Raw genomic sequence first — 14770 nt, forward strand, 5'->3', positions numbered from 1 at the left:
TTAAAAAAAGACCCCACTTTATTAAACATCACCCCAGATTTGCTGAAATACAATATTGACCCCAGGAGCTTCCAGAATTTTTGAATTGACCCAGTATATGTGATTATGTGTCAACAAACCCGTTTGCACCTTTACAAAGTATTTTCGCTGCATTTCATGTTGAAAATATGGCTGATACACATAAGAAGGGGTGGATTTTTTTATTGTGGGGCGACAGACACGATGACCCCAGAAAAAAGTGATTTTATTGATCGAAGTTGTGAAGTTGATAAATCATATATTCGAACTGCCAATGGGGAACTGATCACAGTTGTGGGATCTGGAACTATTGGGATATCTCCCACTCTGCGCCTTACTAACTGCTTATATGTTCCTACCCTGTCACAAAGGCTGATGTCTATTAGTCATGTCACCAAGGAATTAAATTGCACACTCCTAATGCACCCTAATTTTTGCATCTTGCAGGATATTCAAACGAGAAGGATTCTTGGGCGTGGCACGGAGAAGCAAGGACTCTATTATGTGGATGAGATAACTCAACATGGTAGTGCGATGCTGGCTCACGGATCCACGAAACAAGAAACTTGGCTTTGGCACCCGAAGACTAGGACACCCCTCCCCGGGTTATTTTAAACTTCTTTATCCGAACTTTTCTATTCCTGTTGATTTTTCGTGTGAAACTTGTGTTTTGGCCAAAAGCCATAGACAGTCTTTTAAACCTACAAACACTCGAATGAATTCCATGTTTTCTTTAGTACATTCTGATGTATGGGGTCCGGCTCCAATTGTGGGTGGAAATGGCTTTCGATATTTTGTGATATTTGTTGATGATTGCACTAGGATGACATGGGTTTATTTCTTGAAACACAAGTCTGACGTAGTTGATAGATTTGTCTCCTTTCACAAACTTATCCAAACACAGTATCATACGAACATTAAAATTCTTCGATCGAATAATGGGAGGGAATTTGTAAATCACGTCATGACCCAATTCTGCAAGGAAAAGGGTGTCATCCACCAGACTTCTTGCCCTTACACACCCGAACAAAATGGGGTAGCCGAAAGGAAAAATAGAACGATCCTAGAAATGACCCAAGCCTTGATGATTGAATCTAAAGTACCAAAATCTTTTTGGCCCGAAGCAGTTGCCACCTCAATCTTCCTTATGAACCGCCTTCCTACCAAGATCCATCGCATGAAAACTCCCCTAGACACCTTGACCAAAATTACCAAAATTCCCGAGTACCTAAACCTTTCACCAAAATTCTTCGGCTGTACTGTTTACGTCCATATCCCTAAACATGAACGAACCAAATTCTCCCCGTGTGCAACTAAATGCGTCTTTGTAGGGTATGGGCTAAACCAGAAAGGCTACCGATGTTTTGATCCCCACACCAAAAGGGTCATCACTACCATGAACTGTAACTTCCTTGAAACTGAGTTCTTTTACCAAACCCACCTTAATAGTCAGGGGGAGAGTGATCCAGGTAGTACTATGGACTATCTAAGTTGGGTTGTGCCATCGTCAAGCTCTTCGATTGAGGATCCAACAGAACCAGGTGTCACTATCGCCGAGCAAGTCTCACCACAAGAGTCATCTCAACCAACCCAAAATGCTCCTCCGACGATATCCGAGGTAATCACAGACTCAGACTCTACTTCCATTCCTATTTCCAATGACCAAATTGAAACAGAACCAGTAGAGGAGGAGAACGGCATTGATGGAGATACTGGACGGTATATTCTTCCACCTCGGAGTACGAGGGGAATCCCGCCAAAAAGATACTCTCCAGAAAAGATAGGGAACAAGAGCCGATATGGGGTGGCGAGGAAATTTGACAAAAAATGGCAAGAGCTTTCGCAGCTGCATTATATGAAGAAGAAGAAGAAGAAGAAGAAACTCCATAATCAGCCGAAGAAGCAATGAAGCATAAACACTGGAGAGAAGCTATGTTCACGGAAATGAAGGCTTTGATGAAGAGTAACACGTGGGTGAAAGGTAAGCTCCCTGAAGGAGCAAAGACTGTTGGGTGCAGATGGGTATTCACGATCAAAAGAAGGCCGGATGGCACGATAGAAAGATACAAGGCTCGACTCGTGTCAAAAGGATATACTCAGACATATGGAGTGGATTATGCTGAAACATTCTCCCCAGTGGCCAAGATCAACACCGTGAGAGTACTTTTTTCCATTGCCGCTAACAAGGATTGGCCTATCCATCAATTTGACGTGACTAATGCCTTCCTCAAGAAGAGAGATGGCAAGATCACGTGTCTGATCGTATATGTAGATGACATGATCATTACAGGAGATGATGAAGAGGAAATTAGCGAGTTGAGAAAGAACTTGTTCAAAGAGTTTGAGATGAAAGACTTAGGACTCCTCAAGTACTTTCTGGGAATAGAGGTACTCCGATCAAAGAGAAGGATCTTCATAAATCAGAGGAAATACATACTAGACTTACTGGCCGAAATTGGAATGATAGATTGCAAACCAGCAGATGCCCCAATAGTTCAGAATCATGGACTACAATTGAAAAAAGGAGGAAGACAGGCCGACAGGGGGAGATATCAGAGGTTAGTCGGGAAACTGATTTACCTATCACACACCAAGCCGGACATTGCCTATGTCGTGGGAGTAGTAAGTCAGTTCATGCATGCACCTCAAGAAGAGCACTGGGAGGCAGCTTTGCGGATAGTTCGATACTTAAAAGGGACACCCGAACACAGACTCATGTTTGAGAAACATGGTCACATGGAAGTTCATGGTTTTACTGATGCTGATTGGGCTGGCAACCCAAATGATAGAAAGTCGACCGCCAGCTACTTTACCTTTGTAGGAGGTAACCTTGTGACATGGAGAAGTAAGAAACAGAAAGTGGTAGCACTGTCTAGTGCAGAGGCAGAATTCCGAGGAATCAAAAGTGGGTTGACAGAGGTATTATGGCTAAGCAAACTTATGACAGAATTGGATCTTCGCCCTATCCAACCGTGCAGGCTATTCTGAGATAACAAGGCAGCGATTAGTATATCTGAAAATCCGGTTCAGCATGATCGAACTAAACATGTGGAAGTAGATAGACACTTCATCAAAGAGAACATTGAAGCTAAAGTGGTGGAGATTCCTTATGTAAAATCCGAAGACCAATTAGCTGATATTCTGACAAAGGCGGTGAACTCGAAGTCATTCCGAGAGGTACTAGGCAAGTTGAGTATCGGGAATCCCATTACTTAACTTGAGGGGGAGTGTAGGAAAGAAATCAGGAGAATAATACACAATTAATACATGATTGATATGGAATGATAGTTTTCCTTAGATAGTGTATCCATTTAATATAAATTAGGTTTACCTTATATTGATAGAATGTAGCCTATATAAAGTGTATGACCGTGTACATTGGGAGATGAATAAGATTGACAGATATTACCGATTCCTTCACAAGAGAATGGGCTTTTTCTGAGTTTTGTGGATAGTTTCTTTTCCACTTGTTTATTACTCCCTCCGTCCCAAGGAAGATGACCCATTCCTTGGGCGGCACGGGAATTTATGCAACTTTATTTTGTGTGTGAAGTGGAGAGAGTAAAGTAAGAAAGAGTGAGTAAAATATAAAGAAATATTTTTCCATTTTTAGTAATGAGTCATCTTGGTTGGGACAAACCAAAAAGAAAAGTGAGTCATCTTCAATGGGACGGATAGAGTATTTTCTTTTTTGAATGAGTAAATGAATATAGTTGTAGAGATTGCGCGGAGGACTCTAACCTCGTATCTTTAGCCTCAGCGTTAACTTCTCTATCACTTAGATCATCTCTAACCATACACCAAAACTCATTTTTGGTGTAGACAATTTCTCCAATCATACACCTAACTCAAACCCATATTTGGGGTTTTCAATGGAATAACACCAAATATAATATAAATGGTTGGATTAAAACTACTTTTTGGGGTGACGTATATTCAAAAATGAGTTTGAGTTTGGTGTAAATGGTTGGAGATGGCCTAACACTAAATTGTTTGATATAACTTGTAGATTAAGAAAGTGATTAACAAAGTATTTGGTTCATATATGTATTTGTAAGAAAAACATTGGTGAAAGACATTTTAAACACACCCCCCGCCCAAAACTTTGTCTTCTTCATTTTTTCTATGCATTTGAGCCATGACCCTGCAAGTATGCAACAACATCAAGCATTTTAAAAGCAGCATACAATGTAAGAAAGAGTTTAAGTGGGGGCGGCGTTGTTCTCGAAGGTCGAAGGTCAGACTATGGTGGCAGAGGAGGTTCTTTACTTGGGAGGTATCAACGGCAACGAAGAAGGTTTTCAAGACTTTTCAAGCTAACCATAGCTATAAATTTCTTGACTGAATTTGTAAAAATCAAAATTTCACTGCAACCCCAAATTCGCATACTGTGTTGGAATTTAAACACGATCAACGCAACTTGACATGGGACGTAGGGGTGATGAAAGATTCTGAAATTAAAAATTAAATAATACTCCCCTCCATCCCAACTAGTGGCAGTCGCAGCCCTGGCATGCCTAGGTGGTCACCTGTCTTTTTTTTCCTCTCTTTCTGCATACAAAAATGTGTCCAAACTTTTCTTATAAACACAAAAATATAATTACGTCTTGTTACTCTAACAAGAAAACGATGACAGCAACGGTAACCAACTTTCAATTCATTGTCGTGTTCGAAGCCTCTACATAATTAATTATGTATTGCGAGTATGATGCACTAAATAGAGTGAGATATAGTATAAAATAATCCTACATTATATTGCATGTATACATATAATTAGATGGATGCATAAGGTCACAAGCACGCGCTCGCCCACACACAAAAAGCAGATGCCGAAGTTCAAAATGGGTGGCTTATTTGTCCGTACTTAGCAATGTCATTCTGGATATTGGGGTCTGTTTGCCTTAAACCACAACGACAAGTACAGGCAACACAACTCTCTCTCTCTCACAACCTCAATAATGGACTTAGCCACTCCATATCCATACATTCATGATAAATATTAAATCCACCAATAATAGGAAATATGTATTGAGCAGACACAAGACAAGTGTTGAGTCTTAACCGGAGTCTGAGATTGAGTCGAGAAAGAATTCCACACGCAAAACATGATGTTTATTTTGAACAAAATGAGATAAAGTAGGCTCATCATCGAGAAATGAGTTGAATGAGCAGACACAACAAGTGTCAAGAATGAGTTGAATAAAACTAAATCAATCTCCTCTTTCCTTTCTCGCTTCATGTTTCGAATTTTTTTCCCTATTGAGATTATGTGAAGTAAAGTACTATATGTTAAAACTGTTAGAAGATATCACGTAAATATGGGAAGATTACAAGATCAATCACCAAAAGATTACAAGATCAATCACCATTATTCTTCCTAATTTGTAGCTAGGGCAAATCGTGTAGTATCTTACCATATGTAAAACCCTCTCCTCCTATTTAGCCGTGTAATTCCTTCATTGTGAATATACTTGAATGAATAAGAGATCCCTTTACAACATGGTACCAGAGCAGAGGCTCAGAATATAGATTCATCATAGTCATATACCGTTTCTCGGCCAGAAGGCAGAGGACACCACCAAGAACCTGCAATGTCAGAAGGAGACGACGTTAAACCCGGCGAACTCAAACTCAAAGCAAGCAAGAACGTTACAATAGTGTTCAAGCTAAATGGACGGAATTATCCACTATGGGCTCGGCTGATGCGAGTTGCCATCGGGAGCAGAAAGGCGTTAAGGCACATCACCGGAGTGCCGGAACCCCCAAAACCAACCGATAAGGAGTATTTGGAGTGGGAGGAGACCGATTTAGTGGTCTTTTCCTGGATCGTGGACAATATGGAGATCGAGATCGTCGGAGATTTCGCACATTACCAAAGCGCGAAGGCGATTTGGGAAAGCTTGGCAGTGACGTACCAAAGCACATCAGATTCGTATATGATATACGATTTGGAGGACAAGGCAAGCCGGATCGTCCAAGGGGACATGGATCTGGAAACGTATTGGAGAACCCTGCATGGGGTTTGGATCGAAATTGATCGATGCCAAACCAAAACCATCACCTACTGCGACAAAGGAATTGGTGAATACCGAAATATCATAAATACCCAAAGGCTATATAAATTCTTGGCGGGACTGAACCCGCAATTTGAAGGAACCAGGAGGGGCATTCTCAAGGAAAGTCCGGTGCCACCAGTAGACGTCGCGTATGGGTGGGTCAAAAGGGAAGCCACACGGCTGAAAATCATACCGGCAACGAACCCAGACCCAGCCAGCCCCACGAACGGAGTGGGACTCGGATTTGGAGCCCGAAACACCCGGTTTCCTCCTCAACAACCGTCACCCCGTCCCGGCCAGAACCTTGCCGCCACCAATAACCGCCGCTGAGCAACCAAACCCGACAAATCGAAACTATGGTGCTCAAATTGTGGGATGAACAAGCATACCCGGGAAACCTGCTTCAAATTGATCGATTTTTCGGAGTGGAGGGATGAGAGCCAAAAGGGGAAGGCGAAATTGACCGTTGGAATGGAGGAAGTCGGTGGAGCCGAGACCGTCGCCCGTGGGCGAGTCGCGGAGGGAGGAGCTCTGCGCGACGGCGGCGGCAAGCGAGGAGAAGAAGTAGGGTAGGCGGCGTTCGCCGGTCGGCTCGGAGGAGGAGCGGAGTGCGGCGTGACTGAAGGAGGTAATGGGCTAGGGTTTCATAACCCTTGCCCACCTTATTTCTTTAAGCCCATCAATTTCCGAAAATTACAAAAGTTACCCCACACTTTGCAACCTGCCCCCCATGCTTTAAATAATCTGAAACAGGACCCTATATTATGTGATGACTTACCTATTAGCCCCAATAGGTTTGATATATTGCATGAATTACCTATTGCATGCAATGTACAACATAAGTCTAGGAAAAAGGATAACGCATGGATTTTTTACTGTGGGTCGACCGATACTATGACACATGATAGAGGGGATTTTGTAAATTTTTGTGGGACTATGAAAAGTCAGATACAAACGGCGGATGGGGAATTTACTTCTGTAGAGGGAAGTGGGACAATTGAGATCTTGTCAACATGATAGAAATTCATGGGTTCCATCCTAAAACCAATTGGTGATAGGAGGAGGGGCCCATGAGACTTATATATTAGTTTCAGTTTTCTCTTGACACCGATGTGGGACAAGTATATGTTATATTTTTAGTTTCAATTGCCAACACCCTTCCTCAAACCCTTCAAGATGAACCTTGGAGGGGTTGGACTTTTTTCTAATCGATTGGACAATCGGCCCAATTTTTTTTCGATCGGTTGGACCACTTGGCCCAAATTTTTAAGTCCAGATATACTGCTGGGTTAGTCATTTTTTCGGTTTCGGCCCAGATATACTGTTGGGTCAGTTAAATTTGACCCACAGTCGGCGACCCGCTCTGATACCATGATAAAAATCCATGGGTTCCATCCTAAAACCAACTGGTGATAGGAGGAGGGGCCCATGAGACTTATATACTAGTTTCAGTTTTCTCTTGACACCGATGTGGGACAGTTATATGTTATATTTTTAGTTTCAATTGCCAACAAAAACAATCATATGTGGACAAATTTCATCACCATTGGAGTGGTTGATTTGATTACAAAATGTCCCCTATTTTAATTTTTACTATATTTTTCATTTTTGAAAATCAGAGGGTGGTAGCCAGATTTTGAATGTAACTGAATGAGATTTTATTTGTATATTGCCGGTCACTACACAGGATCTCAAAAATATTTAGTACTATGTATATGTTGGTTTTATCACAAAAAAGGATGATAAGTAATAATAAGAAAATTAGTTCGATCTAATAAATATCAAAACTTCACAAGTTCATATTCTCACTATCAATATGAATGAGATTATGAGAGAAATGACACTCTAATAATTTTGTAATAATCCATAACATATTTACAGGTCACAGCTCCATGTCCGACTATAATTTTATTGATGCTTATTTACATAAAATAAAGCATTAAAATGGAATTGAAAATATTTTTAACAGTCCAACTAAGACTGAGGAGTAATTTAACTAAAGAATAGAGATTAGGGGTTAATCAGTTATCAGGTGGATCTTGATTTGCTTTATTCAGTTTGACCGTAGCAACTTCCGCTCACGGTTATGATTATGATTCTCATCTCCTAATAAAAAGTGGTGGATTTGAGATGCCACATTAACTGTTGGCACAACCCACAATCTGCCAAACACCACGCCGTGTATTCTGTCTACGACTCTACGTAGACTGCTCATTTTTTAACTGCCAAATCTCTAAGCCCAGAGGAATAATTTCTGATCATTGCGAGTTTAGGTTATTTTTCTTCATCGTTTCTCTCTTGATTTGGATATCTGGCGAGTTTTCTGTTTTGATTATTGCAGGTTTGTGATCAAGATCTGTTTTTTATGTGGTTTCTCGCAGTGAATCGTGTTTATTTAAATTTAAGCTGACTTGATTCACTGACCCTCTTTGCTTTTCTTTTTCGGGTGGTCCTTGATTCCATGTGTGGATTTTGTTTTCTAGGTTTCGTCTTTTCAGGTTTACTGGAAATGGGCTTCAATTTTTCACTTCTGTTAAAGCGAGAAAAGTATCTGATGTGACTGACTAGTAGTATTCTCTAACTGTGCCATCACTCTCCATCTCCTTCCTTTTGGAATTCTTTCATCAATTGATGCTTGCTAAAAGTCATTTCCAGTTCTGCTTTTGAGTTTGTGGGCATATTAATTTTATCCTAGCTGACCTGCTAGAACAAAGTATTTGGGTATCCTTGCTGTTTGATTCTATGATATTCTGTTTTCTTGTTCAAATCCTGCACAACACTTGATGTTTAACCGCACATTATTATAAATTTTAAGTTATGCTTGTTAGCAATGTTAGATCGACTTAACAAACTTCCTTCTTTAGTGATGTCAAGATATTTACTCGTTGGTGATTTCAATTGACAGGGTTCTGGTTCCACAGAGTTGGAGATAAAATGCTTGGGGCAATATGCAGTTTTTTGTTGTATTTAAGTCTTAAGGAGTAGCTTATTGTTTCAGTGATGGCCTCGAAGACTGGCTCTAGGGCTCCCTTGGGATTGCAACAAAAAGCTGTTGGCGCTCATTATACGGTCAAGACACATGATCTCAAATCCTTACCTTCTCAGCTGCTAAACACTAACAAGCCAAAGCTGGTTAAACCAGAGATGGCAACTGCTGGGGAACCTAGAGAAGATGTTGAGTCCAAACTGTCTCAAGTTAATCTTGACGATTCGTTGAATGTATCACCTGCTAACTCAGATTCCAAAATGTTGTCTACCAGATCTGAGCAAGACACAACCAAAGATGATGTTAATGAGATCGTGCTAGAAACTTCTGAGGATCCAGAAAAGAAAATATATAACCCAAGCAGTGTGAAGAACAGCTCAGTTTCGGCAAAGATTAGTGATGCACCCAATAGTCTTGCAAAAACTAGTGGAAGTGCCAAAGTAAGCGATAGAGTAGACATTGAGAGTGGAAAGAGCAGTGTGTGCCGAGTAAGCACTGCCAGTGATGTGAGTGATGAGAGCACCTGTAGCAGCTTTAGTAGTGGTATCAACAAACCCCATAAAGCAAATGATATGCGATGGGAAGCCATTCAAGCACTCCGATCCAGAGATGGTGTAATAGGATTGAGCCATTTCAGGCTGCTGAAAAAATTAGGTTGTGGAGATATCGGGAGTGTTTATCTGGCTGAGTTGACTGGGACTAAATGTTACTTTGCAATGAAAGTCATGGACAAGGCTTCTTTAGCAGGCCGTAAGAAGCTTCTCCGTTCTCAGACTGAAAGAGAGATACTCCAGTCCCTGGACCATCCCTTCCTTCCGACTCTGTACGTCCATTTTGAAACTGATAAATTTTCATGTTTGGTTATGGAATTCTGCCCCGGAGGAGACCTACACACTCTTAGACAGAGACAACCAGGAAAATATTTCTCCGAACAAGCAGTAAAGTAAGATATTTTCTAACCATGTGAACTATTAGCAAAACTAGACTGCAATGTGGCTGTACATTTTGAGCATACCTGGCAGTCATATCATGCATTTCTTGCTTATTATTGCCTTCGAACTAATATTGAGCTACTTCCAACTACTTCTTGGTGTGTTTTCCGCAGTATTACTCTGCTAAGACCAGCCGCTTAAATATCTGCAGACCACCTTGATTCTGCACTGTAATACTCACACTTCAGTAGTAGTATCAAAATTTTGATACTCTTCAGTTCCAAAGTCTCAGTAATATCTCTAGCCTGTCGGAATCTCTGAGTTGGTTGAACCTCAGTTAGATGATTAAGTTTGTCTATCATAAGGCTGTTGCTGTTGTTGCAATGCATCCTTAGTCATTATGAATTGTGTTGTTTTGTAGTAGTTTTATGGTCTCCGTCATTTCTCAGAGCAAACTATCGGTAGTGTGTATCTTTATCTCTATCTTTATTACCGTTACTATTACCTCCTCTCCTCCATAACCCTTTCTTCATTCATCTGCTCCTTTTTCTTCCTCATTAAATTTTGGGGGGTTTCCGGTTCGGCATTGTTGGGGTCTCTAGTTGTCAAGGACTGGCCAGTGCTCATAGATTCTGTGTTTACGAGTTTTTCTTCATATCCTACGACCACACATTATGCTCAAACTTTTTATTTATGCATGTACGAATCTGTTTTATTCCACCATAATTAAAATTGACATAAAACCTTCTTGAGTGTTTGTTAAGTAATTCTCGCATATTTGGTTGCTTCTGTCAATCCTTCAAAAGCAGCTTTTATTATCTTGTGTCAAATTAAGATAATATGCCATTCAAGGTGACAGTTTGACCGTATGAATTTCAACGATTTGGTTTTTATGGCTATTGTGATTGGTAAAATAAGGTGATGCCTTGAAGAAAGAAAAATGGTGTCCATCTTTTCATCTTTGTTTATTGGGAAAAACTCCCCCCTCCAGATTATCCTCTAATGTAAAATTTGAGCTCCTAAACTATTTTCTTGTTTTCCTTTGGGCAGATTTTATGTTGCCGAAGTGCTGCTTTCCATGGAGTATCTACACATGCTTGGGATCGTCTATCGCGATCTAAAGCCAGAAAACGTCCTAGTTAGGGACGACGGACATATAATGCTCTCAGACTTTGATCTTTCACTTCGTTGTGTTGTTAGCCCGATTCTGGTGAAGACCTCATCTCTCGATAGTGACGCACAGCGTAAAAACTCCGGTTACTGCGCCCAGCCAGCATGCATTGAACCGTCCTGTATTCAGCCATCGTGTGTTGTCCCAACGTCATGCTTTTCACCTCGTATATTCTCCAGCAAATCCAAGAAGGATAAGAAACCCAAAAACAAAAATGAAATCGACAACCAAGTTAGACCGTTGCCTGAGCTGATGGCTGAGCCAAGCAACGCTCGCTCAATGTCTTTTGTCGGGACACATGAGTATCTGGCACCTGAGATCATCAAAGGGGAAGGTCACGGAAGTGCGGTGGATTGGTGGACGTTTGGGATCTTCCTATATGAGCTCTTATTTGGCAAAACTCCGTTTAAGGGGTCTGGTAACAGAGCCACGTTGTTCAACGTTGTAGGGCAGCCTCTCCGCTTCCCAGAATCACCTGTTGTCAGCTTTGCCGCCAGGGATTTGATAAGAGGTTTGCTTGTGAAGGAGCCTCAGCATAGATTGGCCTATAAACGAGGCGCCACTGAGATAAAACAACACCCGTTCTTCGAAGGAGTGAACTGGGCTCTGATACGGTGCGCCACCCCACCGGAAATTCCAAATCCGGTAGACTACGAGCGGCTGCCCGTCCCGGCAGCACCGGGCAATGAAAAGACTGCTGCTCCTGCTCCTGCTGTGGACCAGAAAAGTGACAAATATCTTGAGTTCGATTTCTTCTAGTTAATCTCAATGTTCACTTAATGGTGGAGGAAGAATTGGAAGTTGTTGGGAGATTCAAATGTGTGAAAATTGAAGTTGGGAAGGTGGTGGAGGTTGGATAGCTACAGAATTGAAGTATATGTATAATTTGTTGTAGGGAAACAAGGTTGTTGAATTCAAAGCAATGTAGGACCAAATGATAAATGGATCTCTTTACTACTTATCCCTTTGCATGCTTCTTCAACCATTCTACTACACACTGCTAGCTGTAACCTTGGCTGTTTTGCTATAGCTTATTTCTTATAACTTCCAAAATAATATTTTGTGAGCGTGTAAATTGTTGAACTGTTTTGGATAATTGAATGTCATAGAACAGAGGGTGTTTTTAACAGTTGGAAGATAGTACTACTAGTAGTTATTTCTTGATTTTTTTTTCAAGTAAATGGTGCAGATTGAAAGGCCAAATAGTTACTCAATCTTTTGCACCATCTTTCCTGAGTTCATTTTGGTGGTTTGCTAACAGTGCTTGTACAGGTATTGTATTAATATAATATTTAAGTGAGTAAAGAGGAAAATTTGATTTTTGAGGTAGTAAGTAGTTACAATCGCAAAGCATGCGCTTTCTTAAATCTGATGACTGGAAAAATTTGGCTCTGATCTCATGAATCTTCGATTAAGATGTGGCTTGTGCTTGCTGACCAGGTATGCTCTTTGTCTCATTATTCTCTGTTTTCTCTACCAAGTACAAGTAAGCGATTTGCTATTGAATTCCTTAATATTTACCCTCATCTCCAAAAACATATGTACTGATCAGCGTTTCACTTTTGTAGCTTTGCTGACTTCGTTTTGACGCCTTTTCTGGAGTTCGGTCTCAAGTAATCTCCGGGCGTCCTCTGCCATTTCTGCTGCCTTGAGAGCCTCCTTGATTTCTAACTCTAAGGCCACATTCTCTTTCAATAATGCGTCTAGTTTCTCTGTGTTTTCTTTCTCTCTTGCATTTATAGCCTCTACCTCGGCAATGGCAGTGGCCACTTCTATGTCGGCCTTACTCGTGCACTCCTTGGTCTTCTCATTCATTGAGTCGAACTCCTCAGCTGACAGTGTGATCCTCCTAGTTGATCCTGAACCATCGCCATGACCCTCATAGCAGTAGATTTGTTCCTCTGCGAGCCTCTCGACACCCTTGGCTTCTTCCGCTTCCTTCAGTGTCGTCTTGAGCTTTTCATCTGCTTCTTCGGTCACAGCTGCTGCTGCTTTGGCCTCTTCGCTTAGTAATTCAGCGCTCTTCTTATTGCTCTCTGCTTCATGCCTTGCCATTTCAGCCTCTTCTAGAAGCTTCGCCACACAAGATTGCATAATGAAACCGCATTCTGACTTAGCTTTCTTGAGCTCAGCCGCGCTCTTCTCTAGATCGCCCTGCATTTGCTCCGTGGTCAATTCGGCTTCCAATACGGCCTTCTCTGCTGCTGGCCGCTCGCTCTGCACTTCCTCCAGTTGCTTCTTAGTCGAGTCATTGGAAGCTCGGAGCAAGTTTTCTTCTGCTATGGCTTCTTCCAATGCCATCTTGGCGCTGTCGAGCTCGGAGGCCATCTGCCGGATAGTGTACAGATCTGAGGACTGCATGTCGTGCAGCTGTTCTTGCAGAACTCTGATCGCTTCCATTGTCTCATCGAGATTCGCCTGGAGAGTTTCGCTAGGCACGTATTCTTCTTCCAAGCTCTTGATCTCTTTGTCGATGCGCTCCTGATTTAGTTTATGACTATTCAACAACTCTTCCTTCTCTGCGATGAGCTTCATGTACTCTGCTTCGGCCTCAACCAAGGCCTGCTTCACCTGATCAAACGTCTGGCGCAGTTGTTCGACTTCCTTCATGACCTGGCCCTGCCTCTCCTCGTTCTTCTGCAGCTCGTGCTGGGCTCCTTCAGCTTTCTGGAGCATCGCGAGTCTCTCCATCACGACAGCATCGTAATCCTTTCTCAGATTCGTGAGCTCCTCCTTGCTAGCGATGACTTGTGCCGTGGTGGATTTGAAAAGCTCCCACTCGTTGTTGAGGACGGAATTGCCCAGCTGTGCTCTGCGCTCTCGCTCCTCCTCCAGCTCCACAGCTCGGACTCTGGCAGCTTCGGCAGCTGCAATGGATGACTGCTTGGAATTGTTGAGTGTTTGAAGCTTGTTTCGGAGGTGCTCCAGCGTCTTATCGGCCAGCTGCAGCTCGCGCAGAGCTTGCGCTTTTGCAGCTTCGGTGGTTCGCAATTGGTTGGTGTAGTGTGACCGCTCCTTTACCATGAGGTGATGCTGCGCCTCTACTTGGAGCAATCCCTGGTTTGGTTTGGTGAATTAGTATTGGAAATATAATGTTACGTTTAGGCGTGCGAACTTACCTCCTCGGCTTTCTTCTTGGCTTGGGCCGCGGACGCGGACGAGGGCGACCCTGCATCACCGAATATAGAGACGGCATCCTTGACGGACTGGAATGGCGCCTCCATGTCGATCTCTCTGACATCGGGGGCCGATTCCCGCGCTTTTGTCACCATATCTCTCTTCCTGCAATTCACAATCAATTGGAAATGGAAACAAGTGAATGAATGAAGGGAAATAGATACCTGTGGTAGCAGATTAGGAAGAGGAATGAATGCGAAATATGTAAGAATAAGAGAAATCAATCTGTTTTGTTTCCTCTGCTTTTCAATTCCTCTGCTATAATGTGGAAGAAAAGCAGAGGAATTGAAGCAAGAAAAAGGTGGGAAGGATGGAAATGTTTGGAGATGTATGTATATGATGGTAAAAGGGGGCCGAATATTTCTCCTTCCATTTCTCTTGTCTGGAAATCCGAGGAAAACGCCCCCATTTTCACTCTTTTTTCTTACCT

General features: G+C 42.1%; 3 protein-coding genes across 5 annotated transcripts; 2 read left to right on the top strand and 1 right to left on the bottom strand.

The window, feature by feature from the left end:
* Positions 1–1923: 1923 nt before the first annotated feature.
* Positions 1924–4075, top strand: LOC121810691 (uncharacterized mitochondrial protein AtMg00810-like). Its single transcript, XM_042211441.1, has 4 exons — positions 1924–1999; positions 2156–2842; positions 3077–3195; positions 4028–4075. Exons 1-4 carry the CDS (start codon positions 1924–1926, stop codon positions 4073–4075), a joined length of 930 nt encoding a protein of 309 aa, XP_042067375.1.
* Positions 4076–8100: 4025 nt separating this feature from the next.
* LOC121741754 (serine/threonine-protein kinase D6PKL1-like) lies at positions 8101–12124 on the top strand. 3 transcript variants are annotated; one of them, XM_042134638.1, is made up of 3 exons: positions 8101–8415; positions 8980–10003; positions 11043–12124. In XM_042134638.1, exons 2-3 carry the CDS (start codon positions 9075–9077, stop codon positions 11920–11922), a joined length of 1809 nt encoding a protein of 602 aa, XP_041990572.1. In that variant the 5' UTR covers positions 8101–8415; positions 8980–9074; the 3' UTR covers positions 11923–12124. The 3 variants fall into 3 exon arrangements, with proteins under 3 accessions (XP_041990572.1, XP_041990571.1, XP_041990573.1); XM_042134637.1 differs by having other exon boundaries at positions 8101–8347; XM_042134639.1 differs by lacking the exon at positions 8101–8415 and adding an exon at positions 8440–8795.
* Positions 12125–12454: 330 nt separating this feature from the next.
* Positions 12455–14657, bottom strand: LOC121741755 (WEB family protein At1g12150-like). The gene is made up of 3 exons (XM_042134640.1): positions 14505–14657; positions 14283–14445; positions 12455–14220 (listed from the first exon to the last, which is right to left on the bottom strand). The coding sequence occupies exons 2-3, from the start codon at positions 14433–14435 to the stop codon at positions 12712–12714; spliced, it is 1662 nt and encodes a 553-aa protein (XP_041990574.1). The 5' UTR covers positions 14436–14445; positions 14505–14657; the 3' UTR covers positions 12455–12711.
* Between the last annotated feature and the right edge of the window lie 113 nt (positions 14658–14770).

The sequence above is a fragment of the Salvia splendens genome, chromosome 7 (assembly GCF_004379255.2).
Source record: "Salvia splendens isolate huo1 chromosome 7, SspV2, whole genome shotgun sequence".
Lineage (NCBI taxonomy): Eukaryota > Viridiplantae > Streptophyta > Magnoliopsida > Lamiales > Lamiaceae > Salvia > Salvia splendens.